This window comes from Cyrtonyx montezumae, unplaced genomic scaffold, assembly GCF_038088225.1.
Source record: "Cyrtonyx montezumae isolate F1298 unplaced genomic scaffold, pur_monq_1.0 scaffold_8, whole genome shotgun sequence".
NCBI lineage: Eukaryota > Metazoa > Chordata > Aves > Galliformes > Odontophoridae > Cyrtonyx > Cyrtonyx montezumae.
In genome coordinates, this window is record NW_027072089.1 from 80708116 (window position 1) to 80735728 (window position 27613).

The 27613-nt window shown below is 36.7% G+C and overlaps 1 protein-coding gene across 3 annotated transcripts; it reads right to left on the reverse strand.

Annotated features, from left to right (window-relative positions):
* Positions 1–1914: 1914 nt before the first annotated feature.
* Positions 1915–19628, reverse strand: SLC35B3 (solute carrier family 35 member B3). 3 transcript variants are annotated; one of them, XM_065752269.1, is made up of 9 exons: positions 19304–19628; positions 17617–17738; positions 16273–16427; positions 14936–15043; positions 10933–11030; positions 9058–9150; positions 8531–8642; positions 3898–3967; positions 1915–2844 (listed from the first exon to the last, which is right to left on the reverse strand). In XM_065752269.1, the coding sequence occupies exons 1-9, from the start codon at positions 19502–19504 to the stop codon at positions 2694–2696; spliced, it is 1110 nt and encodes a 369-aa protein (XP_065608341.1). In that variant the 5' UTR covers positions 19505–19628; the 3' UTR covers positions 1915–2693. The 3 variants fall into 3 exon arrangements, with proteins under 3 accessions (XP_065608341.1, XP_065608342.1, XP_065608343.1); XM_065752270.1 differs by lacking the exon at positions 9058–9150; XM_065752271.1 differs by lacking the exons at positions 1915–2844; positions 3898–3967 and adding an exon at positions 6192–6400.
* Between the last annotated feature and the right edge of the window lie 7985 nt (positions 19629–27613).

Here is a 27613-nt window from a genome sequence, read left to right on the forward strand (position 1 = left end):
AGGGAAAGTATGGAACTGCACAGACTATGACACGTGGCAAATTACGAGCTACCCTCATTTCAGTAAGCAATTTCTCTTACATATTGTTGAGTAACAATTACTGAATTCACACCTATGATAAGAAAAACCTGTCTCTTAAATATATGCTGTGAACACTAAATCTAGAATTTGTCTGTAAAATCAGATTTTAAAGTAACAAGCACAAGTAAAAGAATTTAAAAAAACCCTTCATAGTTAAAAAAAAAATAACATCCAAACTTGCCCTGATGTACGCTCCAGTAAGTCTCATACACAACAGAGTAAATTACAAGGCCAATGTCACAATATTGTGAACTTTATGTACTCCAGATAAAGCGAAGACAAAACTGCATTATCAGATGTGTGGAAGTGGCATGATGGGACTTGGTTTACTGATGGAACTCAGGTCAGGTTGATGGTTAGAAGTTCTGCAATCTACGTGGTATATCTTAATTCTTATCAGAAACTTCTCAATTAATTTACCATTTTCTCTAAGTATGTTTATTATGACTTTATGTATGTACTGTAGCTTTCACACAATGTGGTTACTGGAAGTTCAGTGAAGTTTAGCAGCAGATACAGTTACTAAACCATGGCAAAACTGTGACTGAAATATTGTCAAAACACATGCTAATTACCAAGTTCCACTAAGATGAACTGAGATACCACTATTCTGTTTTGTTTCCTTTTCACTGGCTCAAAAGCTCTCTTCTAAACCTGACAGATAACCTCACTGTAAAGAGCAACTTAATTTAGAGAAAAGAACGCATCAGGAATAAAGCAGTTAACGGAGACAGACATTTGGTCCAAAATCCACTCCCGCACCAAATCTGAAATTGTAAGCCTTTTTCGTATCCTACATAGAACTTCAAATGCAGCATGGACACTGATGAGAACTATGGCTGGTTGTCTCCCTCTTTATTTCAAGGTGCATATTTGTCATATTCAGACCTCTCCACCTATTCCAGGACACGATAAATAATATAGTAGCTAGCAATTTAAAAAGCATTGTTGCACTTACAATGAAAACTCATGACTTGCTGACGATGTGCGTGTACGGGCACAAGGACTCTGCTAACATGCAGTAGCCTGAGCATTAGAAACAGTACACATTTGTTACTGCTTCTCTGCACTCTATTTGTCCCAACATGTTAACATGGCTATGCTGTCCCATGTTCTACTTTCTAAGAAACCTAGTAAGACATATATATGCTGGCTACTAACTCAGTAAGCAAAATTTAAGGCACATTTTTAGGTCTGTGCTTTGATTACAAGCTCCTTGGAACAGCAATTCTTCCCAAATGCCTTGCAAACATTTTGCACGCGCATATTGTTAACTTTCATAAAGAAGTATTTTTGGCAAAGGCAATACATCCTGTGTAGGTTTTCAGTTCTTCGTACATTCTTTCTGATCGTGCAGTTCTATTATGAAAGTTACATTTGTCTAAGTTGAATAAAAGTCATTTTTTAAATGAAAAAACAGAAAACAGGATGCACCTAAGGGATGCAACAAGAACTGGCACAAGAGTGTGAGAACAATGAAGTGTAAAGTGATCTGTATTTTTAAAGTGCTAGTGTTAAATAAAATGAAAGAGAAGGCAAGTGATTCAAAATGAGTTGAAAATGAAAGCTGGAGAGAGAAACAGACTCAATCTTCTCAAATTCACAGTGAAAGACTGGAAGTAGACTGTCTCCTCCTATCATAAAGCAAAGAAACTTGCCATCTGCACCGTAATCTTAAACAGGACCACACAAAGACGGAGATAATACATATCTCAAATACAGAATCAGATGCCATTATTCTTTAGTCCAATTCTGAAAACAGAGAATTTTGATTCGATGATACCAGTTCAGAGAACCTTCTTTCATGTCTCTTAATGCTACTTTGACAAAGCAGGTCATAAGGCCATGAAAAGTTTGTTGCTTCACCACAGAATAAGCAAACTACAACTTCTTACACCACTGTTTCAGTCACAGAATTCTCATTCTCTGTTCTCAGCTAGTTGATGTCCAAAACCCACTTCAACTCATGTAAAAACATAGGTGTTGACTGCTCAAACACAATCTTATTTTCACTACTTGCAAGCAATGACCACCATACACAATAACACCTTAAGATTTCCTTAAAAACAGAAATTATGACAATATGTTTTGTGATGATCTGATCAGTAACTTATTAAAAAAAAAAAGACAATTTTATTTAACGTGAGAGTGACCACATATCATAATCTGAATCTTGCACCTTTAAAACCACAATTTGTTCAGCCAGTTGCTAATTAGGTTCCATTAAATGTGAATACAATATTACATTTAAATTACCTCAGCCAGACAATTAACAAAGAAACACTAATCTCGAGTTAGACACATGGCCAGCATCATAAAAATGCCCAAGTAAGTCTTCCACTGCATCACATTCAGAGTGCAGCTTCTCAGCTCTTTGCAAGTCCTTCATTGCCTGATAACGCCACCTGATAATGGCCAATAATGCCTTTTATGATGAATTCAAGTGCTCTGGAGAAAGGGCTCACAAAAATGTGCATTTCCAGCTATCTGCAAGCAGATACTATGCCTTCAGCTCCTTTGGTTTTAATAATATTCCCTTTGGAAAGTGAATCAGTTGAAGACTGTTCCAATAAAACAGGAAGTCAGAGTCTAGACATGGCATAAACCACTCTCTATACAGTTTGCGACAACGTCCTTGTTTTTCTTTCTTCCACACTTTTTTTCCAAATACCATGCAGTGAAGGCAGTTTGATTTTATCCATATTCTTACTGTAAACATTAAGAAATATTCCAAGGACAACCAGCAAGCCTGACCACACATACCTGAAGGGGAGAGAAAGGAGGGAAAAGAGGTTGCCATTAGCACTTTATACTGACCAATATTTATGACTTAGAGATAAAAATAAAGATCCTAAATTAATGAGAGAAGTTAAGAAAAACATTACAAAACAAAAACAACAAACAAGTTGGTGGACTTGGACAAGGAATTTCCTTGAATTTCCATTACTACTATGCTGTATTCCTTTTCTTGTACAAAATGGATAATTTATTAAGGTGGTTTCACAGTTAAAAAATAAACAGTAACTGTTCTTTCTTCTATGAATAAAGTAGAACTGAGAGGTTTTAGTACGTTTTCCTTGCCTACATTTAGGAGAGCTATTACTGGTCTAAAACACGCTCTATTGCTGGTCTAAAACACACACTCATCATTCAGTGTCTCATGTCTGTACTTCCCAATGCACATGTTTTGTTTAAGCCCTGTTATTTTATTTTAAGCCTCAACATTTCTACCTGGAATAAACTGCATTTGAACATTTAGCTGCATGCTTTGTTCTTAAGTTTCAAATTTATACGTAACAATAAAAATAAATCTTATTTTGTTTCAAATTAGAATTTAAATAATTGTAGTACCTCTGCTGCATTTTTTCAAGGATAAAAAAAAATCTCTTGAGATTTAAAAGGGAGAAGAAATCAAAAGGCCCAGAAATTTTCATTTTAATATACTCAGATAGAAGGTATAATAATGGATGAAGGCCTGCCTTTAGCCAAACCTTCCTGGAGAAAGTACCCAAACAATTCATTAAGTATTATAAATCCCAGATACTCCGTATTTCTTAAAAAGCAAGAACAACAACAAAAAAATGTCAACACATGGAACAGTTTATCTTCCAGACCTTTAGAAAAATGGAAACTATTCTCTAGCATGATTAGCATCAAGACAATCTCTACAACAGACTGTCAGTGCTGTAGAAGATACAGTATGAAAACCACTGAAGCCTGAGTATGATTAACTACTGTTGTTACATATCCACGATCAACTTTTTTTTTTTTTTAAATAAAATATACAAAAATACACTTTAGATTATAAATACTTACTGGAATGTGAATGGCTTTGCAAAGAACAAAAAAGAAAGCACAATTGTCATTGCTTTTCTTCCCGTTGTTACTGCAGAGGAAAACAGAAATTGTTTTAAGAATCCACTTACGGCATAAGAATACAAGATGGTCTTTGATATCAGTAGACACCATTACTACATAGTTAGGGATCTGGCTACACTCACTGTCATCCTTTGTGCAAAGATAAACTGTAATGCACCATACAATTTTATAGTATAAAAGGAATGCTAGAATCATGAATCAGGACAAGGGAAAATGGTTTCAAACTTAGTGGGAGTATATTTAGGTTGGATATAAGGAAAAAGTCTCTACAATGAGGGCAGTGAGGCACTAGAACAGGCTGCCCAGAGATGTGGTGGATGCCCTGTCCCTGAAGACTTTCAATGCCAGGTTGGACCAGGCTCTAAGCAACCTGATCTAGCGATGGATGCCTCTTCATTCTAGAGGAGTTGGACTAGCTGACCTTTAAAGGTCCCTTCCAACTCTAGCAAGGATTATATGATTCTATGTTATGCAAAACAAGTAGTAGCATCAGCTCTAGGCCCAGTATTCGCAGCACAGAAACTCCTAGAACAAGACTTTTTAACAGCTTCACTCTAATCACTTCATAGTATCCGAAAGCAATGAACAATCCCTGCAAGGAACTGATCACATGAACTAAAAACACTGGTCTGTTAAAGCTGAAAGAAGTAGATTCAGATCCAAGGGGACTTGGACACACTAAATCTCTTGCCATTCTCATGTGCCTTTATCACAGTACAGTGATCTAGACAGTTGCTTTGGGCTTTATTTTTAAGTGGAATGAGACCAGCCATCTTGTAATTCTTTTGAAGTTAATGTAATTTCAGTTATCTAGCAGTGCAGAGAAATGTAACTTTGGCTAGGAATCTACAAGACCAAGGATGACTGATTTTAATGACTATGCATTAGTAAGCTTTCCTAAAATTCTTAAAAAGCCTTCTTCAGCATGCTAGCAAGAAGATCACTGGCAAAAACAAGGTTGTAAGAAAAGTTGGGAACACAGTTTTGCTGGCAAAACAGACATAAAGTGTTTGGCTTACTCCCTAACTATAACTTTCAACAGTTATTGGAACAATGCCAAAGCTACCTGCTATGACTAAAATGTTGCTAGCAAACTGAATACTTGAAAACCTATCATTTATCATCGAAACATGCAAAAAGTAAATGAGATATTAGGAAAACCTTGAAAAACATTAAAAATGCAGCCAGGTGTACAAATTCAGCCACAAAGGTCTAGAGAAGGCATTACATGACAGCAAAGGCTTTCATTTATCTTGTACAATTGTCTGCACCAGTAGAAAACAAAGCTTTTTATCAGCAGAAACCATTTTGATTACCATGAAGTACTTTTTTCTATAGCAGACCAAATATGTATTTTCTCATAACTACATTCACGTTAGTATTAACATAACATCATGACAAAAGGAACCGTTAACTACTGATGTACTTTCATGCTTTTTTTCTTTGACCAGTAAAGCAAGTTTCACCCCCACAAGCCTCTCCCACTAGATTTTTTTTCTTAAAAGCATGTTTAGTACTGGAAGAAACAGCCTTCATCATTGCTTTATCTGCCCCAGTCTCAACTGCTCAGTGACAATTTCTATACATTCAAAGAAATTTATGCACATCAAATAAAATTATTTTCTATTACATGAAAAATTAAACATAAATGAAAAAGAAAATGGAGTTTTAATTAGAAAACAGTTTACAGATTAATAATTTAAAAAATGGTTAAATTCAGTTTTTCTAATCGTGATTATTTCTGTTCTTTCAAATCAGTTGTTGATTAAAATATTTATGCAACCATTTCCTTCTAAATTAGGTGCCTTTTCTTCTTTTTCCAGAAGTCTGACATCTTCTCACTCTGATAGTAGAAATACAATTTTCATTAAACTCCATCACCCCACTCCCCCCAGTATGAAGGAGGGCTGATGGGGGGGACAGTAATGAATATGGTTGTTCTTCCAAGGCACAATAAACATTTGCACACTGCTTTAGGCAACACCGAAAGGGCTCAAGACTGTCTGTTAAGTCTCATGTTAAGACTGTCAAGGTTAGGCACAAGGAAATCTGGGAAAGTTCTGCTATTCCACGGCACTCTTAAACAATGTTTACCACAGGTAGATATTTTCTCAAAATGTTTTTTAAGAGCTGCTTTAACATGTGAACCAAGCCTCTCATCCGGACAACTTTCAGCCATTAAGCACTAAGCTCCAATATAGCAAATACAAAATGGTAGTGCTACAGAGAATTAATAGAAAATCAGAGCATGCAATTTTCAGGCCAGAGAGTAACTGTTTGTATCTTCCTCTTCACTGATGCAAATGAAGTAGAGAGTTACCTGACAGAAATCAGCTTTTGGGGGGAGAGGGAGGAGAGCAAAGTAGTTCCATGGCATCTTGCTACACCTCCCCACCCTAGTCCCTTGTGACTGATGTTGGAAGTTTTAAGAAAAGGTAACCTGAGGAAGGAACGATCCTGATGTAACCATTCTTGTCAGAATGCTGTAACAACTACACATGCAACAAGAGAAGCTAGGTAGGCAACGGCCTATTGTTTGGAAAATTCATAGCTGTGACATATTAAATTTGGAAGCAACAACGTTATTCAGGCAAACAATTCCAGCAGCTGCACATAGTAATGATTTTAGGGGTAGTCTGAAAGACTACATGCAGAGAGATGCTGAAAAACAATCAAGCACCTTAAGACTTTCCAGTGTTGTGAGACACACTGAAAATGTTAACACTCCAATTAACTACTGCCAAAGTTCACAGCAGGGTCATTTCTGTTTATCCCGACAGTTGAGGAGATTCCAATACGCAAACACTCCAGCTGACTGTTTACAAACTCACTGTGATACAAGTTGAAAACGTTCATTCACTTGCAATAACCATATCATTTTGCTGTAGCTCTGCTACACTCAGGGAGCAAGCATCTCACGCTGAAATTTTTCAAAGCTTCACATAGACAGATGCAACACACAACAGAATAATGCAAACAATTTCTGTCTTAGCAGTTTCTTTGATTTAACTACACTCTATACCGTTCTTCCTTTAAACATCTTACGCAGACAAGGTTATCAGTAAGCTCACCTCTTTCTATAAAGCAATACAGTTGGCCTTCAAAATGGAGTATGCTTAATACTTTTCACTGTTTCTAAGGCATGCTAACATACTAAGAAAGGGCAAGTATAAATTGATGACATAACTTGGCAGTGCAGTGCTGAGACTTGTCTACTGAGCTGCCTACTCACTCACTGACAATTTAAGCTATTAAGATTCCAGTTCCCCTACGTGACTTTTCCAGATGACGGATTACTCAAGATGAAAGGTAAGCTCAGTTATAGATTTGGTAAGAGTCAAGTCTGACTATCTATGGAGGTTGAAAAATCTGTAATGGTTGTGACTGCATCTTGTTTCAAGTCCACTTTTTCCTCGGCAATTTGGAAACATACCTGGGGATTGTCAGCACAGATAGGTCTGACTTGCATTTACTTACAGAAAAAATACTAAAGTCAGAACATCACATCACTAACTTTTTAATTGCATATAAACTGTTGCAAGAACAGGTACAATGGCTTAACTTTCTTAACTTGGAGAGTATTACAGTAGCCTCTGACATACTAGAGAGACTCATACACACACAACCAGCTTGTCACAGCAGTGATTTAGTAGTTGGGTAGGGATAGTGATAGGAGGATGGTTGGACTAGATGATCTTATAGGTCCTTTCCAACCTTATGAACTTATGATTGGGAGAAATCGTCTCAATGTATTACTGATACCTTACATCTGTACTTCACATCTTTTTTTTCTTGACAAAGTTGATATAGTTATAAGCTGTATTAAGATTCAACAGAAAATATGACTGCTTCCATTTTTGGGCCAATTGCTCAGGAGGTCCACAAGAAGTACCAAAAGCTAGGCTGTCTGCTTCTGCCATTAACACTACAGTCCGGGAGAAGTTTGTTTAGTTTATATCCTGACTTCCAAAACAAATACTCTTTATTGCATTCCATTTAATAAAAAACTGAATAAACTGTCACGGGAGTCAAAATTTGTTCCTTAAGTTTATTAGTCGCTTAACTTTATTTTGAACTGACTTTTAGTGTATACTTAACATTGCTACAGCAGCATTCCTATGAAAGTGTGTGGATATGCACAAAATCTTCAGAGGAATTCTTCATACCTTTCCTAAAACATTACTTGCTGTGAATCTCCAGAAATTCTATGCTTAGGGTGTCTGCCATGCCTTACTTGAATATGTTTTTCTTCCATATTTCAAGTAATACTCATCTTCTCTTTATCTTGACTGTATTCCTCAGTTTAGAATAGTGCTGTTTCTGCATTAAAACACAGCATAGGCCACCAACATGATGCTACTTAATATGCACTGCTATGTAGAAACTGTAGCAGGAAAAGATGAAGTTCCCAAATGTACACAAGAGAAGATGTGTACTAAAAAAACAATAATCAGCAAAAAACAAGAGGAAAAAAAAGGCCAGAGAAAGAACAATTCTCCGAAGCTGTCTTAAATAATGCAATACTTCAAGTTTTTATACCAGAAGCAGCAAAGATATCATTTGTTCATACCTGTTACAGCCAGAAGGGCACCAAAGATTTTAATCAAAGCTAGAACAAAGGATATGCCAAAATATCCAGTCAGGGAGAAAAGGAATGCATAACCGTACGTCTGAATTGGATGCTGCAACAACAACAAAAACCTGTTAGGAAAACGTAAAACAAACCCTGAGGTATTAAAGAATGACACAACTACAGACTTCAATCAACTGCTTGAGCAGTAATAAGCTGCTCAACAATGCATTCATGCAAATATCCTTATTTAATTTTAGTTAAATAATGGAAAAATAATTATGAAATTATAAGCTTAGAGTTTGGTCCTGTGATTTCGTTTTTTTTTTTTTAAACATTATCACATTATCTCATACATGAAAGACTGTAACAACACATTTCATACAATAAATATGTATGTCAACTAGGTTACACACTGAAAACATAACACTAGAGAATTGGTGAGACTTTCTAAACTATACAGAGCAATGTGTTCTACTGAGGTTGTTTGCAGATAAAAAAAAAAAAAAGTAAATTTTTACACCTACCTGTGAGCAAAATGCTACTGCAGGGCTTAATCCACTAGTGCAAGTTAATCCAAATAAAATATACAGAAAACCTATTGAATAAGAGTACAAAACCTAGAAGAGTTTAAGAAAAAAAATAATTACCAGCTGATACCATATGAAAGTAGAAAATTAAATGCCTTCAAACATATGGCCCCATTAATATTTTCAATTTTTGAGTTGGATTTGTAGTGTTTGAGGATGTTTTTACTATTTCTGTTAACAGCTGATATACAAATAAAAAAGGAATAATAAGCATTAATCATTCTTCCTACCCACAACTACATGAAGTTTTGTAAGCTAGACAGTTAATATCCTGAAATCATTGCTGACTGTTAGGTCCACCAATTTCAGGATTTCACAATCCAAATAAAGCTTCAGAAAACTATAATTAGCTTGAATAACATGGAAAACATAGATAGATTCCTTTTCCCTTTTCATAATTGCTTAATCCAAAGTTAGTTCCACCTTCTGCAAGGGATCCCACAGGTGACACATTCCTTAACCGTCCAACTGTATTTCCATTGTTCATTAAATGTTCTTGGACTGAGAGCACCTCTTAAATCGTCGCTCACAACCTCAAGCCTAGAAAGATGATTTCTGAAATTGTTTGTATTTCTGCAATGAATACTCTGAACAGAAACCAAGATGTGGTATCTAGGCTCAAACTAACAAAGCCTTTAATGTCCTTAATCACTACACTGATATTCTACAAGTTGGAGAAAATACCAAGACCAACATTTGTTCATCTAATACAGAACAAAAAGCAAAGTTTTGGAAAAATTGTAAGACAGCTAACAAATATCAGAGTATTTTGAGACACAAATTGGGCAAAAAAGCAGCTGTGTACATTGCTCTGCATTTCAGAGATTATAGCTATAGAAGGCAGGTCAGACAGGGTCCACCCAGCTAAGAAGCCAGCTGTATCTTGTGCTGCATTAAGTGTGACAGCAAGTCGAGGGAGGCGATTCTGCTCCTCTGTTCTGTGCTTGTGAGACCCCACCTGGAGTACTACATCCAGTTCTGGGGTCACCAACACAAGGAGCTGCTGAAGAGAGTCCAGAGGAGGGCTGCAAAGATATCAGGGGGCTGGAGCATTTTCCCTACAAGGACAGGCTGAGAGAGTTGAGGCCCTTCATCCTGGAGAAGGCTACAGGGGGACATTATAGCTAACTGCCTTCCAGTACCCAAAGGGGACCTACAGGAAAGCTGGAAGGGACTTTATAAAAGTCACGTAGCAACAGGATGAGGGAAAATGGTTTTAAACTGCAAGAGGGTAGATTCAGACTAGATATTAGGAATAAATTCTTTACTGTGAGGGCAGTGAGACACTGAACATACTGCTCATAGAGGCTGTGGACGCATCCTGCCTAGAAACATTCAAGGCCAGGCTGGATGGGGCACCGAGCAACCTGGTCTAGTGGGAAGTGTCTTTGCCTGTAGCAGGGGGGCTGGAGCTCAACATTCTGTAGATTTTGTAGCTCTGATATACATCTGAAATTGGATACAGAAAACAGCACTCTTGAATAAAAAGCCTTCTAGAAAAAAAGTCAAAATCGAACCAACAACCCTACAAAAAAAAAACCAAACAAAAAAACAGAAAAACAAATAGAAAAACAAATAGAAAAAACAGAAAAAACAAGGACACATACTCAAGAAGTAATTGTTCACATATGAAAGAGAAAAGCAAATATAATTCCTTATTTTGTCATTGTATACACTGTCTATGACAGAATGCTTCAAAATTACAAATTCTGTACTAATTCAGCCTTTATCCTCCTCAGATAACAATATTAGTCTGATTATTTAAATACTCTCAAAATTTGTGTGACACAACACTAAATGAGAAACTTTTACCATTTCTGAATTAGAACCATTGTGCAACTTCATAGCTTTTTCCTGTACATTTCCTATAACTGCATCTGCACAGAGTGCAAGGGATATTAGGATCACACCTAATAAAAGAAAAACAAAAACCTGTTAAGAATTTTTATCAACAAAGCGAAGTAGTGACAGAAATAATTCTGTGCTTATTCTGAAAAAGCTCAGAAATAGCAAACCAGTAATACAGTTATAAAAAAATACCTCCATATCTAATCCATATTTTATAAGCTCAAGGAGGGAAGGTTTAGATTGGATAACGGGAAAGTTCTTTACAGAGAGAGTGGTGAGGTGCTGAACAGGCTGCCCAGAGAGGCTGTGGATGCTCCTAACCCTGCAGGTGCTCTTGACTAGAACAGAGGATTCACTGTGAAAATCATTCATTGCTGAAATATCCTGTTTTTAAGAAGTACTGTTCAGGTGTAGACCCTGTGGTTTAATGCTACAAACCTGGTCACAACAAGTCATTACAGATTCAATATCATCATCAGCTTTCCAATAACAAAAAATAACTTCCCATTCATGCCAGTCACAATTCATTTCTCAATCTCTACATTCCTATTCTCTCTTGATTGTAGCAAGTATTACATTTAATACTACAAGAGTTAGAAATTAATGATACATACAGATTAAAATACCACTTTTCTAGAAGTAAAACATTATATAAACTTGCTGAACAGAAAATATTTGTCACCGAAATCGTGTTTACTATCTGTTCTAGTCTTGGTCCTTTAAAAGAACATGACTGTCTGAGAAGAATGAGGAGTGAGAGATTCATAAGAAGTAGTGCTGAATTTTCTTAAGGTTACTTTTTTAAGATAGGAGGTCTCACAACAAGTGTTCTGAAGGACCAAATGAAGTTTAAGCTCCTGACAAAGAAAAGTAACTTTAAATCCCAACTTTCAGGAGTTTCAGAATTAATACATTTAACAATTTTATATACCTGTGAACTTTACAGTAGCACCTCCTTAGTAAACTTCAGGATATACGGGAACTTCAAACCAGTCATTTCTTAAGTTTGGGAACCATTTACCTTCCCATGCTAGACACATGCAACGGAAGCAACACAAAAAAGACTGTGTGGGCAACTCTTCATTATTTAAAGTTGCTCTGTGCTGGAAAATGCACGAGTCAATGGAAATGGCATTATAACCAGAATAGTACTGGCTATGCTACAGACCACAGTATACAGATATTAACTTCCTGGTGGACAGGTGTATATCAACACCAGCAGAGTGACAGTCTTGACCAAGCGTGCCTCCACCTGTGCTAGCATATTGCCTCCAAGCAGTGTTTAATGACACAGGCATGTTACAAGATAAATACATGGGCTCAGTATTGGGTTGACAAGACAAAAGTTACCTGGGATCTGTAGTGAAAGAGTGCACTGAATGAAGACATGCAGAGACAAGATGCACGTAAATATTACAGGCAGACAATAGGAATAGAAAATAGGAACTGTTCTGCTCATTGAAACAGCATTGGACATGCCAAGCAGCAGCAGCAAAGTCATGAATGAGAGCAGTAAAACTGTACACTATAGAATGCACAAATAAAAATTACTGAAAGAACTGAATCTACATTAGTTCTGAAAGAGATAAGATCCAGAGATCTTGTACCTGCAGGCTTGACTGAGGCACCACATTAATGTTTTACTTTATCCAACTAATGAGATGGCACAGAACAGGGAAATATTAACACCAGATATACATTTATAATCTACTGGATGCTTAAATTCCTTAAAACATTCACATTTGCAATCCCCACTGCATGAATGTATTAAAGACCAAGGAGTTACTTGGAGCTCATCTGCCCATTAAGATCACTAACACTCCACACCTAGAAGTCTGTCATACATAGATTATTAGACACAGGAGAGGTAACTAGCCTCCGGAACTCACAAAATGCCTCAATCTGCAAAAGACCAAACTACCTCTGACATCACAGTCTAGAATGAAGAAATTTGCACAGAAGTATTTTTTTTCACTCTTTCCTCGCTGTAAATAACAGGTAATTTCCATTCATCTGTAATGACATAACAGTGGAAGTATCAGTAGCACCAATGTTTCAAGATTATCTCCTTGGGCACATTTTTCACCTCGACTTTCTCTTCTGGAAATTCTCAATTATTTATAACTGTTTAGGTTATCTACCACTACCTCTCTAACTTAGTAATGCTAGAAGATTTTTTGAGCCCTTATTACCATCTCTATGTTGAAAAATATATTTCTTCCTTAGTTACAAATATGTACCTGTTCTGGAAGAAGACAGTTTTTGTTTTCTTTGCTGAACTCTTTCATGTGTAAACAGAACCTGTGTAGATTCCTTTTATGACCCAGCAATACCGAGGCTGGAATTCAATAGCAGGAAAAAACAAAACAAAACAAACAACTTGTGAAATTCCTGAAGGTATGACATGGGCAAAACTTATATTTGCTCATGCTCTATTTTAGTATTTGTATTGAACAAAGACTATGCATTCTATTTAGTATAAATAAAACAGACAAGAAGGAACAGAAGAATGCAGATAGTGCCTCTCCTGAAGGTGAGCAGCAGAATTTTGAATTACCTTGCCAAGGGAAGACCCAGAGTTTTGAATTCAAGTCTACATTCTGTTTTCACAGAACTGATGTCATTCAAATCATAGCGCTCTAAACTTCAATAGATACAGAACTGGTTGATATGTAAAAAATAAACTGGTAGACAACCCTGTTTATTCTCTGAAGAAGGTTTTACACTGCATTTTGCACATCTTTGTGGCTGTCAGTTTTGCTCTATTTGCTGCACTTTCCTTCAACTGCACACAATAGGGTGAACTTTTCAAATCTTCTGATTGTTACCAATTCATACTTTATAAAATGAATGTATCAACATATTAATACACTTAGAAGCAATTGTGTAAAACTGCAGTAAAAGTAGAACGTATCTGTCCTTCAGAGAACACTAGACTATAATCACATGCACACTACCTTCCTCCTATACTCAAAAAATATATATTTTGTCTAAGTGGCTGCCCAGTTGCACAATTACATTAATGCACAGCCTGTTATATAATTGAGTGATTAAAAAAATGTCCTCCACTACCAGCAGCACTAAAATTGTCATATTCCCTAACATATAAGCAAGGCAAAAAAATACACTTCAGACAAAAACAGCTCTCCATTTCACCATTAATACACTCGATGAAATAATGTTCTCTTAGAACAAAAAGCCTTTTTTTTAATTTAAAAATTGATTAATATTTTTACAAACAAAACTTATAAATCACTGCTTTCACTATTGAGAAAAAAGTTTCACAATGAACACTTCTAATAACGGTTATTACAATCTCAGATTTTGAAAGGAAGAATATGCTAAAAAATTTGATTATTCAAATGTACTTCAAGGCTCAGTAGTAATCCAAACACTGACCAGATACATAAAATGCATTTTAGGAATAATAAATTCTCCCATCTCATTTCCAAGAGAGATTCAATCAAGTTTTTAAACCTAAGAATTTTATAACGTTTTAGTTATTTCTGATTTCATGTAATAGAGAAAAATATACAAAGCCTACACTCTACGTTAAAGTGAAATAATTAATACAAAGGTTCTTAAATGTACAGGACTGAAAGGTTGAACTGGAAAAGACAGTCTTCTGCAATTTTAAAATCATCAGATTGAATTTTTATCCTATTTATTTTAAGGCATCCATGGAGAAGTAAATATTTCTTGAGAACAAGCACGCTATATTTCAACCTAAATGGTGGTTATTTCTCTAAGTTTTGGGACCCTGAAAACTAAAGGTTGGAATAAATGTGTCTTCTGCCACAGATACATTTCTTCAAGTACAAAGATAAGAAAAAAAACCCTGTATTCTCAGTAGGATACGTGAGACAATACACCAAGAACTCTCCAAACTTTTATGGAACGCTTACAATATAAAAAAATCTGCATTTCATTAAACTTGAAAAATAAATATATACATATATATATATACCTGTCAAGTTGAAGTTTGGAGCAACTGTGCTGTCAGCTAAGGTAAACCATATTAATCCAAGACTCATACATAGGGCAGCAGACACATCTGCAATGTTGTAACGTTTTCCTGCAAAGGTAATAAATACAACACAAATGAGACTCTAACACTCAGTATTTTCTGTTTATCATGTCAGCAGACCAGAAGGCAAAGGAAAAAACTGGTCATTGTTCTTTCATTTCAGCAGAAGTCTTAACATTCTGGCTTTTCATGACTGAAATAGGTTTATTCTATAGCAGCAGTTACTAACACAGAAGAGGATATTAAAAGATACTACCTGATTCCCGTGACAGATTTTAACTTTACTCCTAAGACACATACCCCCTAACACATCACCAGCTCAGGAAGTTCAGGGCAAACTGGATGTTACCTTAATTTTTCTCTTATTCAAGAGACTGGCTGCCTTTATTGTTTAGAGAAAAGTCATTCCCTAACACTAACAAATGAAACAAAGAGAACTTTTAAAACCCTACTGCCTTTTAATTTGAGAGAGGATATAAAGTGGAAGTGAAGAAAGAAAGCAGGGAAATAAAAAAAAAAAATATATATATATATATATATTAATTAATATAAAAATTATTCAACAATATTTGCTGGCCCAGAGCACTATTCAAATTCAGTCTGTTGCAACTAGATGTTGAAAACTAACAGAAACATGTAACTACTGACAGTGTTTCATAACAGTTTCATATGAAGAACTTAACTGACTTTATGAATCCTTGAGTACCAAAGAAACATTAACTTCTTATAATACACTTAAACCCACTAACTCCAGAAATAATGAAATGTATTCACATAATCACAGTCTTTATCCACTGTTCTCCAGATCCCTTTTTCTGTTCTTAAATACAAGCAATGATCTTGGGATTAGCCAAGGATGACTGAATTCAGATACACTTCCAATTAAATACTTCTACTTCAAACAATAAATACAACACAACATACGAATTAAGATGATCAAACAAAAGAGTAGAGAATTTCTTCACAAATAATTAAATCCTAGCTTATTTTTTTTATTTCATAAATGAACCATTTTCAGCGTAGAAGTGTTTCTGTTTAGAAAACAAAGTCTTTTAAAATGAGCATTTCTATGTAAGCTGACATTTTGCAAGTAACCCAAAGAACTTATGTTTTCTTTTTGACCACTTTTTCTGAGAAGACACTGCAGAAACTGACACTTTGCCTCCTGCAGGAGAAACAGTCCCCACTCCTCTCTAGTCAGTGGGACTCAGCAAAGTACAGGATTCCAAACACAATTGCACTCTCAAAGATAAATTAACAGCAAGACCGATACTTACCTTGTATAAAAACCCCGCCTACCATAACTGGAATCAGTTTACAGCACTTGAAGATGACTTGAGTAGGGTAATTCAGATATCCTAAAGAGGTATTTGACAAACCCATAGTCCCCACTGTTAAAAAGGCTATTATCATGTAGGTCTTGCCAGGAATTCTACAAAAAAAAAGCATGTGAACATTGCTATTACAGACATAACTAGAGGAGATTTATCTTAGGAAATTTGTATAAAAGGAATACGTTCATAACATAACTTGAACATTTTATTCACTCACTTTAGTTCCATAATAGGAATTTTAAAACACGCATAAATGCCTGCTTTCAAACACTGTCTTTCAATTACTGCCAATAAATATGGCTCAAAGGGAGACACAATCTTTACGGCTCTAAGTATTCAAGCAAGAATTTTTTAACCTTCTGAGCAGGTATATTACACAAGGAATAAGACAAAGGCTCTAGGTTCTTTGTCAAAGGAAACTAAGAGGTCAGCACACCTAGGTACCCTGAATCTTTTCATTGTCACCATGTCCATTTGTCTAAGTTTTCACATTAACAATGACTGCCTAAGAATGAAGAGTGGAGAAAAAGTACCACTGAAAAACTCAACATAAATAAGAAGTGATTCAGATACTATAAAAACAGATCCTCCTTGAACATTTCCAAGTTTGTTCTTTCCAATTTGATGAAATGATCACCTCAAAACAGATGATCCAGCACCAGTTTTTAACCAATTACTGTGCTTACTTAGCAATTTTTCACAGTTTACTGTTGTGCATATGTTCTACTACTTTCACGCATACTCAAAGCCACAATTAGCAACATAAGATGTCTTATGGTAACACTGTCTTATCCATACTCTTTATACGATGCAGGCATACTCTGACACAAACAATTTGTATGATAGAATTTAAGAGTGAATACAAAATAGAAATCAGGAAACATATTTTTAATGTCTCTAATGCCACATGGTATTAAACTATCCCATATGCTTATGATTCAAGATTGCAAGAATTTCCTGGTTCTCCTGCAGTTAAGTGCACGTGGGGCATTCTAGACAACAGCCAGTCTGTATCACTACACTTCATGATTGAATAAGCTCTGTAAGTGGAACAAAGCAACAGTACACGACAACAAAACCATTTATAGGCCCAAGCTCTAAGTGTATGCTTATGAAATAACTTTTAGCACTATTCTTTAAAAGTTCAGATTATATTCATCATGAATCTACTAACAATGCCTCAACACATTCACAATGACACAACAGAAGATAAATTTACCGTAAGCATCAAAATGTTTCTTTTTTGATTGATAGCATGCAAAATATTTGGAAAAAAAAAACACATACCTTCTCCTTTTGTCCTGAATCAACTGCAATTCTATTAGTCCAAAAATGGAATAAAATCCAAATTGCACTAAAGTGAGGTACCAACCAAAAGGTTTAAAACCTTCCACTGAAAATATCAATTCCTATAAAAACAAAACCCCACCAAGGTCACATACATACACCGAAACAGCACATTCAAAATATTACTTTTTTCTTCATGTACATGCAAATCCAGCCCTTGCTAGAATGAACTAGAATTCACTTGTCATGCATAACTTGCACAGTATGGAAGACAATTTAGTTTCTCCAAAATACAAAATGTACTGCTGGTATAAATCCACTGAAATTAACAGATGAGTTTATCAGGGGAATACACTTGATCCATGAATATTTATCTAAAATTACAGATAGTTTCCAGCCAGCTTTCCAGTTCATTTACTTGAGCAGACTCTTTTTATTTTGGGCTATTTACAAATTCTGGCTAAAATTAAACACCTGTTTTCATTAAGAGACATATTTCTTAGTAATTCTCAACTCTTACAGATACAGGACTAAAATTTTGAGTGCCTACATTTAAAAGAACTTGTGAGCTTCTAAACCTGTGGGCAGTGGGGGCCTTTAAAACTGAACAACCTGCAAAAACACACTCGTTGCATAAAGAATCATGTATGTGGCAGTTACAGGTAGATAGGGCAGAAAGAACTATAATGAAAAAAAAAGCTGCTTAATATTGCCTTTCTTGAGATTATTTTTATTTACTGATAACTGTCTAACTCCTTGGAAGTAACTTTTTCAGTTAAACAATCTCCTCAGGCATCTTGGAAAACTGCACTGAAAACACAATGATTTGAGACCTTTTCAGTCACAGCTTTATTAAGAGCCAGTTGAACTTCAAAAACAATAAAAAAAATAGGAACAGAAATGTTAACTGATAAAGATAAAAGCAAAAAGGCTGTCAGGAAGAGAAACTCTTAATGAAAAAGAACAAAAACAAATTTAAAAAGCCCTAGCATTTCCCTGAATACTACACTCCTGTTTAACAAATAACCATAATATATACTTCAGCACTGTCCTAAAGGATGAGCAGAGAGAAGAGACTTATTACTGTACTGTAGTCACTGAACTCAAGAGGATATTGAGGTGTCAACAACAATGGAAACCTGACATCAGGGGAAGCTTTCCACTGAGAGGGTGGTGAAGCACAAGAACAGGCTAACCAGAGAGGTTTTGGATGCACCATTCCTGGAAGCATTCAAGGCAAGGTCGGATGGGGTCCTGGACAGTCTGATCTAGTACTTGACCTAGCAGCTGGCAACCCTGCCTGCGGTACAGCGCTTACAATTTGATGATTCTTGAGGTCCCTTCCAATCCAAGCCATTCTTTAGTTCTGTGTCAGTCTGAATGGTTCTACAGTTTGTTTTTAGAAGACTATAAAATCACATGTAAAAACACACATTAAAAACAATTATGTATTGTGCAGTATGTCTGAACACAAAAATAAAAAATAATGAAAATGAACCATCTAAACCTCAAAACCACGTGAGTTTTTAGAATTTAAGAGCAGTAAGCAATTATAATCTAAGACCTTGACTTTGCAGTGAATACCTACTTTACATGTATAAACATATTGAAGTAGTAGTATATTACACTCTAAAGAAAATATTTTTAAAGGGAGAAGTAAAATAAGACACAAATTCATAGCATTTACCTGCAAATATCCATAGATTAGATAAAACATAAAAACTCCAGAAACACAGATGAAAAATTGAGCAGGTTTGTTAAATTTGCTAAGATTAATGCCAAGAACTATAACATCATCTACTGATTTGATATGGGGTGACATAGTCTGAGATTTGGAAGGTACAGTGATGGAAACGTATTTTCTTGATGAAGTGAATTTCAGATCCATGAGTCCACGTTCGCTGCATTCGGTGCTGCTGTTATTTGCTTTCTGTCCTTCTTTCTCCTTGTGTCTTCTGACTGAAAGCTGAAAGAAACAGAGTCAGATTAAGACACAATACATAGCTTTCCAACAATAACAGTAAACTAATGCAAAATTTACACTGAACAAAGAAAAGTTTAAGAGTTTTGCTAGATTATTTTATTTGCAGACTTCCCTTTTCTGATGTCCAAGATTAAGACTGCTTTCTATATGTTTGATAGCATTTTTACTTCATATGGAAAGCAGTATTCTTACACTCTACAAAAGAAAAAAGAAAAAAACAACAAAAGAAGCACATACTCTGCTTTTCTGAACCTGATTTTCTAATAAAGCATGTGCTATTGGCAATCTATTGAATATTAAATGCATGCAGCCATTTCTACATGCAATAGAAAACAAAATCAGATAATGGAAGTCTGGAGAATGAAGTTAGCAACTTACTGGACTGACAGGCAATAATATTTTATTCCAGGTTCAGTACAGTTTATGACTTTTGAGACTTTTCTTCTCATCAGTCTCAAAAAATAAGCACACTGGTCCATTAGGAGTCCCCAGATTTTTAAGCAAAGCAGAGAGTCTAGTTCAGCCAGCAGTACATAATGAAATTATGTTGGTCTCAACTATTTGTTGGTCACGATCCTCTCCTCAGAAATACTTCTTACTATGTACCTATGAAAAATGCTCTTCCCACCATTTCCAAATGGAAAATGTGCTAGCATATGGACTTAGTGTAGGTAACATTGAACATCAGGTAAACATCGATTTCAATAATTGTGCAATGTAAGAAATGACAATTTTAGCTGAAAAGGGAAAGAAATGTATAAAACGTACATCGTGGTTACGTTTCCTTTTTTCATGCAACCTAATACCAACCTAGCACAAGATTCCTATTAAAGTTCTGAAAAAATAGCTTGGGGACTTTAGCAGTAATTTAGGGATCATAACACCTATGCTTAGATTCAAAGCTCTCCAGATGAAAACGAGAAGTAGCAGGTAGAAAGTTTACCCTTGTGGATTGTTAGTTAATCACAAAGTGAGGCAGGCATAAAAATGGAAAAAGGTTAAGTAGGCTTTTTCAGCAAAGAAAGAAAAGCACCTGTAGGCTTTTTCAGCAAAAAGTACCTGTTGCATTCTAGAAGGCAGCAGCCAACTTTTTGATACAACATCATGTATGTTTCTGATCACTCTCAGAGATGAATTTAAAGAATGACATTTCAAGAACGACTACAGAAAAGACTGTTGTGATAGAAGAACAGAGAGCCCACCTTGTCAGCAGAATCAGGGTTCCCTAACCTAGCAGAATCCTGCTGAAAACAGAACAGAGCTGCTTTAAATGGAAGTATCATAGCAATCACCTTTAAGGAGAAAAATAATTCCAAATTAAAGGTCAGTGGATGGAGAGCAAATAGGCATGATCATGAAGAAACTGTACTAGAAAATTACCTTTTCATCCCTACAATACTGGTATTTTAGAACAGAGTTAAGAATAAAGAAGAAACAACTGAAGTGCTTAAAATATGTGAATTTTATGAAAGTGATTATGTGGAACCATTAAGTTGGGATTTAATGACTGAACAGGTCTGTGTTTACAGCATTACTTTGCTTTTGAAAGCCTGCACAGACACTTGGTGATCCTTACTTGATCACTAGATCAGGATACAAGTTACTACTCTTTCTGAAAGAACTGAGGTAGGTTAGGACTCTAAATTTCAGCCTGAGGAGCAAATTCCTTAGCAAGGAAAAACATAATAGCAGAACTTCTATTTATGTTATGGCCTATTCAGATCTTTCCTGACCAGTATCTGGAAGAGTGTTAATGCCACATTTTCTCAGCAATATTGAGAGCTGCAGAAATAACCTGAGCCTCATCTTTCAACTGAATGGGAAAACGGAGACTGATGTACACCAAGCACAATGCATAGCCACATACTATCAAGTATACTTCACTAATTCAGCAATGAGGTTATAGCGTTCAATGAAGTTTTACGCCTAATTTTCCCACTCTGGCTACTAATTAGACATTATTTGTGGAATACCTGCAGTGGAAGTAGAACATCACAGTCAGATCAGTAAAAGTAAGGGTAAGAAAAGGCAGTAACAAGTGTACTTATTAACATAATTCTGATTTTTCAGGTATTGATATATAGAATGTTTCCTCAGCAACACCAGCTTTTACAAACTGTCAGTTTAATTCATAGCAGATTCTACCAGTAAAATAGTAGTAACACTGCTAGCAATCATGCCCAAGGGCATTCATAAGATGATACACAATAATTTAAAGAAAAATACACTGTTTGAGAAAAACACATCAAGGAACATTATTTAGTGACTGGTGAAAACAGTGAGTGTATACATTTGTTTGAAACACTCTCCATCAAGCAATCTCATTAGCATCAGTAATGGAACTCTTCTGAAGTCTACTGTGACTTTTCAAACAGTTATTAAAACAGTGTCACTCATTTTCTTCTTCACAAAACGTCCCTTGAGCGATGGATTTGTTTTTGCTGCTCGTGTGTTCAATAAATCTGCCTCATAAAGCATCAGGTGGCAGAAGCACAATCCTGACACGTGTAAGACAGCATGTTCCCCAATCTTTTTCTTCTTCTGTGTGGAAATGTAAATAATACATTCTTTAGAGCAATGATACTTTCAATTCCCGCTCTTCTGGAAAAAAAAATACCCCATGAAGAGTAAGATTCCAACGTTACACACATGGAACGTTGAGTGATTACAGTATGTAAAAGAGGAAACGAGCACGCCACTGGAAAAAGCAGCTTTTCTTCGGCTTCTGAAAAGCTCCCTAACTATCACGGAAGAAACACGACTTCGGCAGAAACCGGCATCTCAGCGCTCTACCAAGCAGGACCGTGAGCTGCCCAAGCCAAACGCGACGCCGGCCCACGCCGGGATCCGTTCCCACAGAAACGACCCCACTAACTCCAGGAGCGGAGGGTGGGGGAGGAGCAGCAAGCAGCCGCAGGGCCCGGGCTGGGCCACGACCGGAGCTCCCCACGGAACCGCGGGGCGAGGATCTCATTCCCGACAGGACCAACACTGCCCCTTCCTCCCCAGCCCACGGCGGGCTGGGCTGGGCTGGGCTGGGCTGGGCTCGCCCCGCAGCACCCACCGTCAGCCTCCCACCCGCTCACTGCCACCGCGTACCTGCAGAGAAAGGGAGGAGAACGGACACACCGGAAGCACCACAGCCACCTCAGCCTCAGCGCTCCGCGCACGCCGGAAGTGGCTGCGCCGCCAGGCAGCGGCGCGAGCACCGAGCGCATGGAGCCGCGCGCTCGGCGCTCTGCTCTACGTCCTGATCGCCCCGTGCCGCGCGGGTGCTGTTGTTGCCGCTGGTTCTTGTGTGCGGTATGGAGTTGGAAATAGAGTGGGCGGTCATGGAGCAAGAAGAGATGGGATGTCTGTGCAGGGGAGCACGGAAGCACAAGTGGTTTGCGGACGTGAATGAGTTTTGTGCCGAGGCTTGGCGACGCTCAGCCGTTGCGTGGTATAAAATAACAAGCAAAAGGCAAATGAGAGCAGTGACAGCAAAGTGCATCAGAAATATAGCAACATAGAGAAAACAAGAATCAGGTAAAAAGCTTAGAAAGAGAAGACAGCTAAAGGCGATGCAGTAATTAGATGCTACCTCAAATATGGAGGATGTTCCAAAAGTAATGTCTCCTGTTTATCTGCATGGAAACCAGAAACTCACCAGCCAGCACCTCACTGTGCACACTTCCACTGTTTGATCTCCATCAGCATTCAACAACCATCAATGATTGTCAATGTTTTTTCCACATGGAGGAATTCAGTGATACACCTTTGCTTTGTACATGCTTCCATGTCAGATTCCATCTTCCCATGGCAACAAAACATAATGGGATATTGGTGGAAAAATGCACCTTCTACTGCCATACCACCAACATCCACCTGAGTCTAAGTGGCCCAACAAAATAAAAAGGGGAGCATTACTTTTGGATCGCCCCTTGATAGGTTATCAGTCATATCGCTCTCTAAAGTGAAAATACTCTGCAAAATACTTAACATTACACTTATATCTTCATCCCTTTGGCCTGTAGTGTTTGGGAAGGTCAAGATTTTATGTTTGTAGTCTTGTAAAATTTTTATTTTATTTTTTATTTTCTCTTTTTTTTTTTCCAGAGCTAACATAGTAAATGCACATGTGTTATGAATAGTAGTGAGAAAATACATCAGCATTACAACCTTTTTAGAGTATATATTAGTGGCAGACACTAATAAGTGTGTGCTTCACAGTGACTTGAAAAATAAAATGTGAAACCCTCAACCTCTCAGCAAGATAGCTTTTTCTGAAAAATAAATAAATAAATAAATAAATAAATTAGTGATTTTTGATTAAAATAGTATAGGACATTTTCTTGAGAGGTTTCTGTGCTCCTTGGTTTGGGTTTTCTTTGACTGGAGTATTTCCCATTTGCTGAATGATGACACTATTGTTGTCCCTGTGAAAGAAGTGACTACTAATACATTAATAAATCCAAGCTTACACATGGATATTGGCCATCTTTTAGTTTCCTTTAAGTAAATTTTCTTAACATTACATCTGTAATAAACTTTAATAACATGGATGTTAGCAGAGTGATTACTTTTCTATGGCGTTACTTTTTTTCCAGCTACCATGAGGTGGAAAGTAGGTATCAAAAGGGACGGAGGAACAACAGGAAAGCTCTCATTCACCTTTGTGAAGTTTGGTGGCAAGTTAAAATACATAGGAGTCAAGATGTGAACCCAGTGCTGAATAAGGGAGTAGAATGTACTAGTATGTCTCAGTGGAAGACAGCAGGTAGGAGGAAAGTTCAAATCATACCAGTTAGTGAGGCTGGCTAAGTAACCTGTAATGGGAATGAAGAGCTTGGGACCATTGACAAGGAGGAGTACTGAGGAGAGGCACACTGACAAATGTGGTTCTGATGTTCCATCACATTTGAGAATTTGAAGTCCTGTTGCTGTCTTACTATAACTATTTTGCTCAGAGATACATAGATTAATCTGCTTGATTTTGTCTCAGAAGGTCTCCTGTCTGTGTGTAAAGAACATGCATTTTTCTGTTTGGAATGCATTTTTCTATTTCTGTCATCAGTATTCCATTATTCAAACTGCAGAAAGCGTGGAGTAGAGTGAATGCTGGTGAATGTTCTCTTTGAATAAAGCAGAAAAATGAACCATGAGTAGGATGCTTATTATCGATCTCAAAATGTTTCTACAGTCTGCAATATGAACATGTATGGATTACTGGTAAAACTGGAAAGCAAATTACATTTTTTTTTATCACTTTTAAAAATGAGGTTAGGACTTATGAAAGGAACTGAATTCAGACTCTGGGGACTTAACTTCTCTGTTTATCCAGGAAATAGATATTGTACATCACAAACAGAGGCAGTGCAAGTATTAAAGATCTCAAAGTTGTAATGCTGCCTGTTTGAACTTCTCATTCTTCACTAATTCAAGAGGAAGTGTACTCTGTGCACAAACTTAATCCTTTGTCTTTCATCTGCAATGTGTTAGAGAAGATGCACAAACAATAATGCTTACGTTTGTAGTTTTATTGACAAAAACTTTTGTTCACCACAATCCAACTTAGAAACACTAACTTTGTAATATTTTCTTTATGGTGTAGATTGTTTTATGGATCTTTGAATATGAGTACTCCTAATTTCTTGACTGTAGAGTAGTACCCCTGTGCCCATCCTCTTAGAGCTGTGTGTTTTTGGCTTTACGTAAATAATTTTAGAACCTACTGTATTGACTGAAACATGGTATGTGCAAATGAGGATGTACTATGTGATGAGTTAGGCAGCTAAAACCAGTATAATTCATCATTTTATTGTCTTTACCAAAAATTACTTACAAGCCATCCTTATTTTTATATGGATTCTGCTTTATGGCTGCATGTAAAACAACTAAGAATTATGCATAATCAAGTATTGATTAGATAGAAGGGCATTTTGCCTATCATAACATGTCATCCACTGAATCTGAGGGAGTTAGGTGAGCCTAGAAACTCAATTCACAAAAACAAGTGAGAATGTTTCTGTAGCACCAAGAAGGGGGGAAGAGCAGTAGCTTTCTTTTCCTGTTGATGACCAGAAGGCTTTTACTGATAATTTAATACTGTGTGTTTCACTGTAAGATTTTTCTGCCAGCTTTGTACTGCTTTCTACTGCTGCTTTTCATGGACCAAGCTGCTGTAGAACAAGAACGAAATAAATAGAGGCACATGCAGAAGAAAGACTTGATAGGTTTATTTCTTATGAATATTTTTAAAATAAGGAATAAATGCCTATTGAAGCTGGTTAGGTGACACAGTATTAATTTGATTAAGCAAGGGTGTTTTTTCTCTTATGTAATAACTGTTATTTAGATTTCTCCAATATGTGTTTTCTGAATCCTCTCATATTATTTGCTGTACTTTAATTCCAGCTGAAATGATTTTTCCTAGCCTAATTTTTAAAAGCTTTTCTAATGTCTGTCATGCAGTACTATATTTTACTGCCTCAGAAAGCTGAACTGCAGTTTTAACAGTAACAAAAAGCTTTATGATTATAGAATACCCTGTTTGAAGTGTGTGATACATCACTTCATATCCAAGGGAAAGCTATTGTATTTAGAATTATAAAATTAAATTAAGGTTTTTCCTCTGACATTACAAAGTACTGTAATACTGATTTTTAAATTTTTAAATCACACTTAAAACTTGTAAGGTATGACCAGACAGATAATCTATCAATTGTAGATAGATAACATTACACTGTTACTCTGTAGATACAATGTAATGACTTATCTCTGGTACATACACATGCAAGGGCTTGGAAATGCAAGCAGCAAGCATTATTTTTTTCCACAGAAAGTGATTGTGCACTTGTGCATTCTCTCACTTATTGGGAATTACCTTCACGAGGAATTTTGCACTCGTGACTGGTGAGTATTAGAAAAATTGTGCTTAAACCAAAACATCTCCAAATTGTGTTGTGTGTTACGATCTGAGGAGGTTAGTACCATTGACGGTCAGTTTAGTTCACAAAGAACCTTCTATAGAAAAACAGCATTTTACTCATAAGAAGTTCTAACAGCTGTTATGACATAAAACTGACAGTGTTACACCAGTGACACTCCAGAATGTTTGAGTAATAGATGCCTCACTTATGCCTGCTGGTCCTTTGTTATACTGGAGAAAATGGCCTGGTAGTGAGGCAGGCTGACAGAAGGAATGTTTTCTATATAAAAAATACTCAATGTCCAATTTCATGATTTTAGGAATAATTTAGGGCCTCCTAGACTGCAAAGCGTGGGTCTCCAAGCTTTTGGCTTGCCCAGGATGCTTTGAGTGAAGAGAAATTGCCTTGGGCCACGTCTAAAATATGTAAAATAGTTAATGTATAGAACAAAGAATTGAAAATATATTCATTATTTAATAAAACATAAAAAGAGATCCTCAAAAACAAACAAACAAACAAACAAACAAACAAACTGTACTGGGATATGTGACCTTATTTTTGTGAAACTAATGCATCAAGCCGGTTCAGTGGCAGTGGTTGCTGTTCTCAGAGTGCTCTCAAGGTCTTTGTCAGAGATTACTGATGAAATTTTACTTGTCGTGTTCTCCATCTTTCATCCTCCATCAAGATCTCAGTGTGGGGAGGTGAGCAGTATGTAGAGTGCTGGGGTGGGAAGCACAGCTCTGTGTGGCCCCAGTGCCCTGAAAAGAGAAGGGCCAGCCCTGCCCTGCAGGAGGCTGCCCACCCCAGCACCCCTGGCAGCCTCGTGTTTAATAAAACATCAAACTCGTATTTTACAAATAACTGTGACTCTGACAGAGTCCCAGTCTCACCCGCAACAGAGCTGGGGCTGTGAGTTTTTGGAAGACTTGTCAGTGTGATGCTCAGGGTTGTGGCTTCGTGCAGGGATGCTTGTTGGGCTTGCCTGGGCTGCGCTGAGTGAAAAGGAGTTGTCATGGGCTGCATTTCTGTCCCACAGCAACAAAACGTAAGAGAGTGTTGGTGGGAAGGTTCAGCCTCTAATGTCATACCACAAAGGTCC

Bases quoted from the DNA above. Each gene is read 5' to 3' on its own strand.
- SLC35B3 (XM_065752269.1), bottom strand. From the start codon at position 19,504: ATGGATCTGAAATTCACTTCATCAAGAAAATACGTTTCCATCACTGTA. The intron at 16,428-17,616 runs GTATGTGTTTTT...TTTTTTTTGTAG, and splicing joins ATTCAGGACAAAAGGAGAAG to AATTCCTGGCAAGACCTACA. The intron at 8,643-9,057 runs GTAGGTGTAAAA...TTGTTGTTGCAG, and splicing joins CAGTAGCATTTTGCTCACAG to CATCCAATTCAGACGTACGG.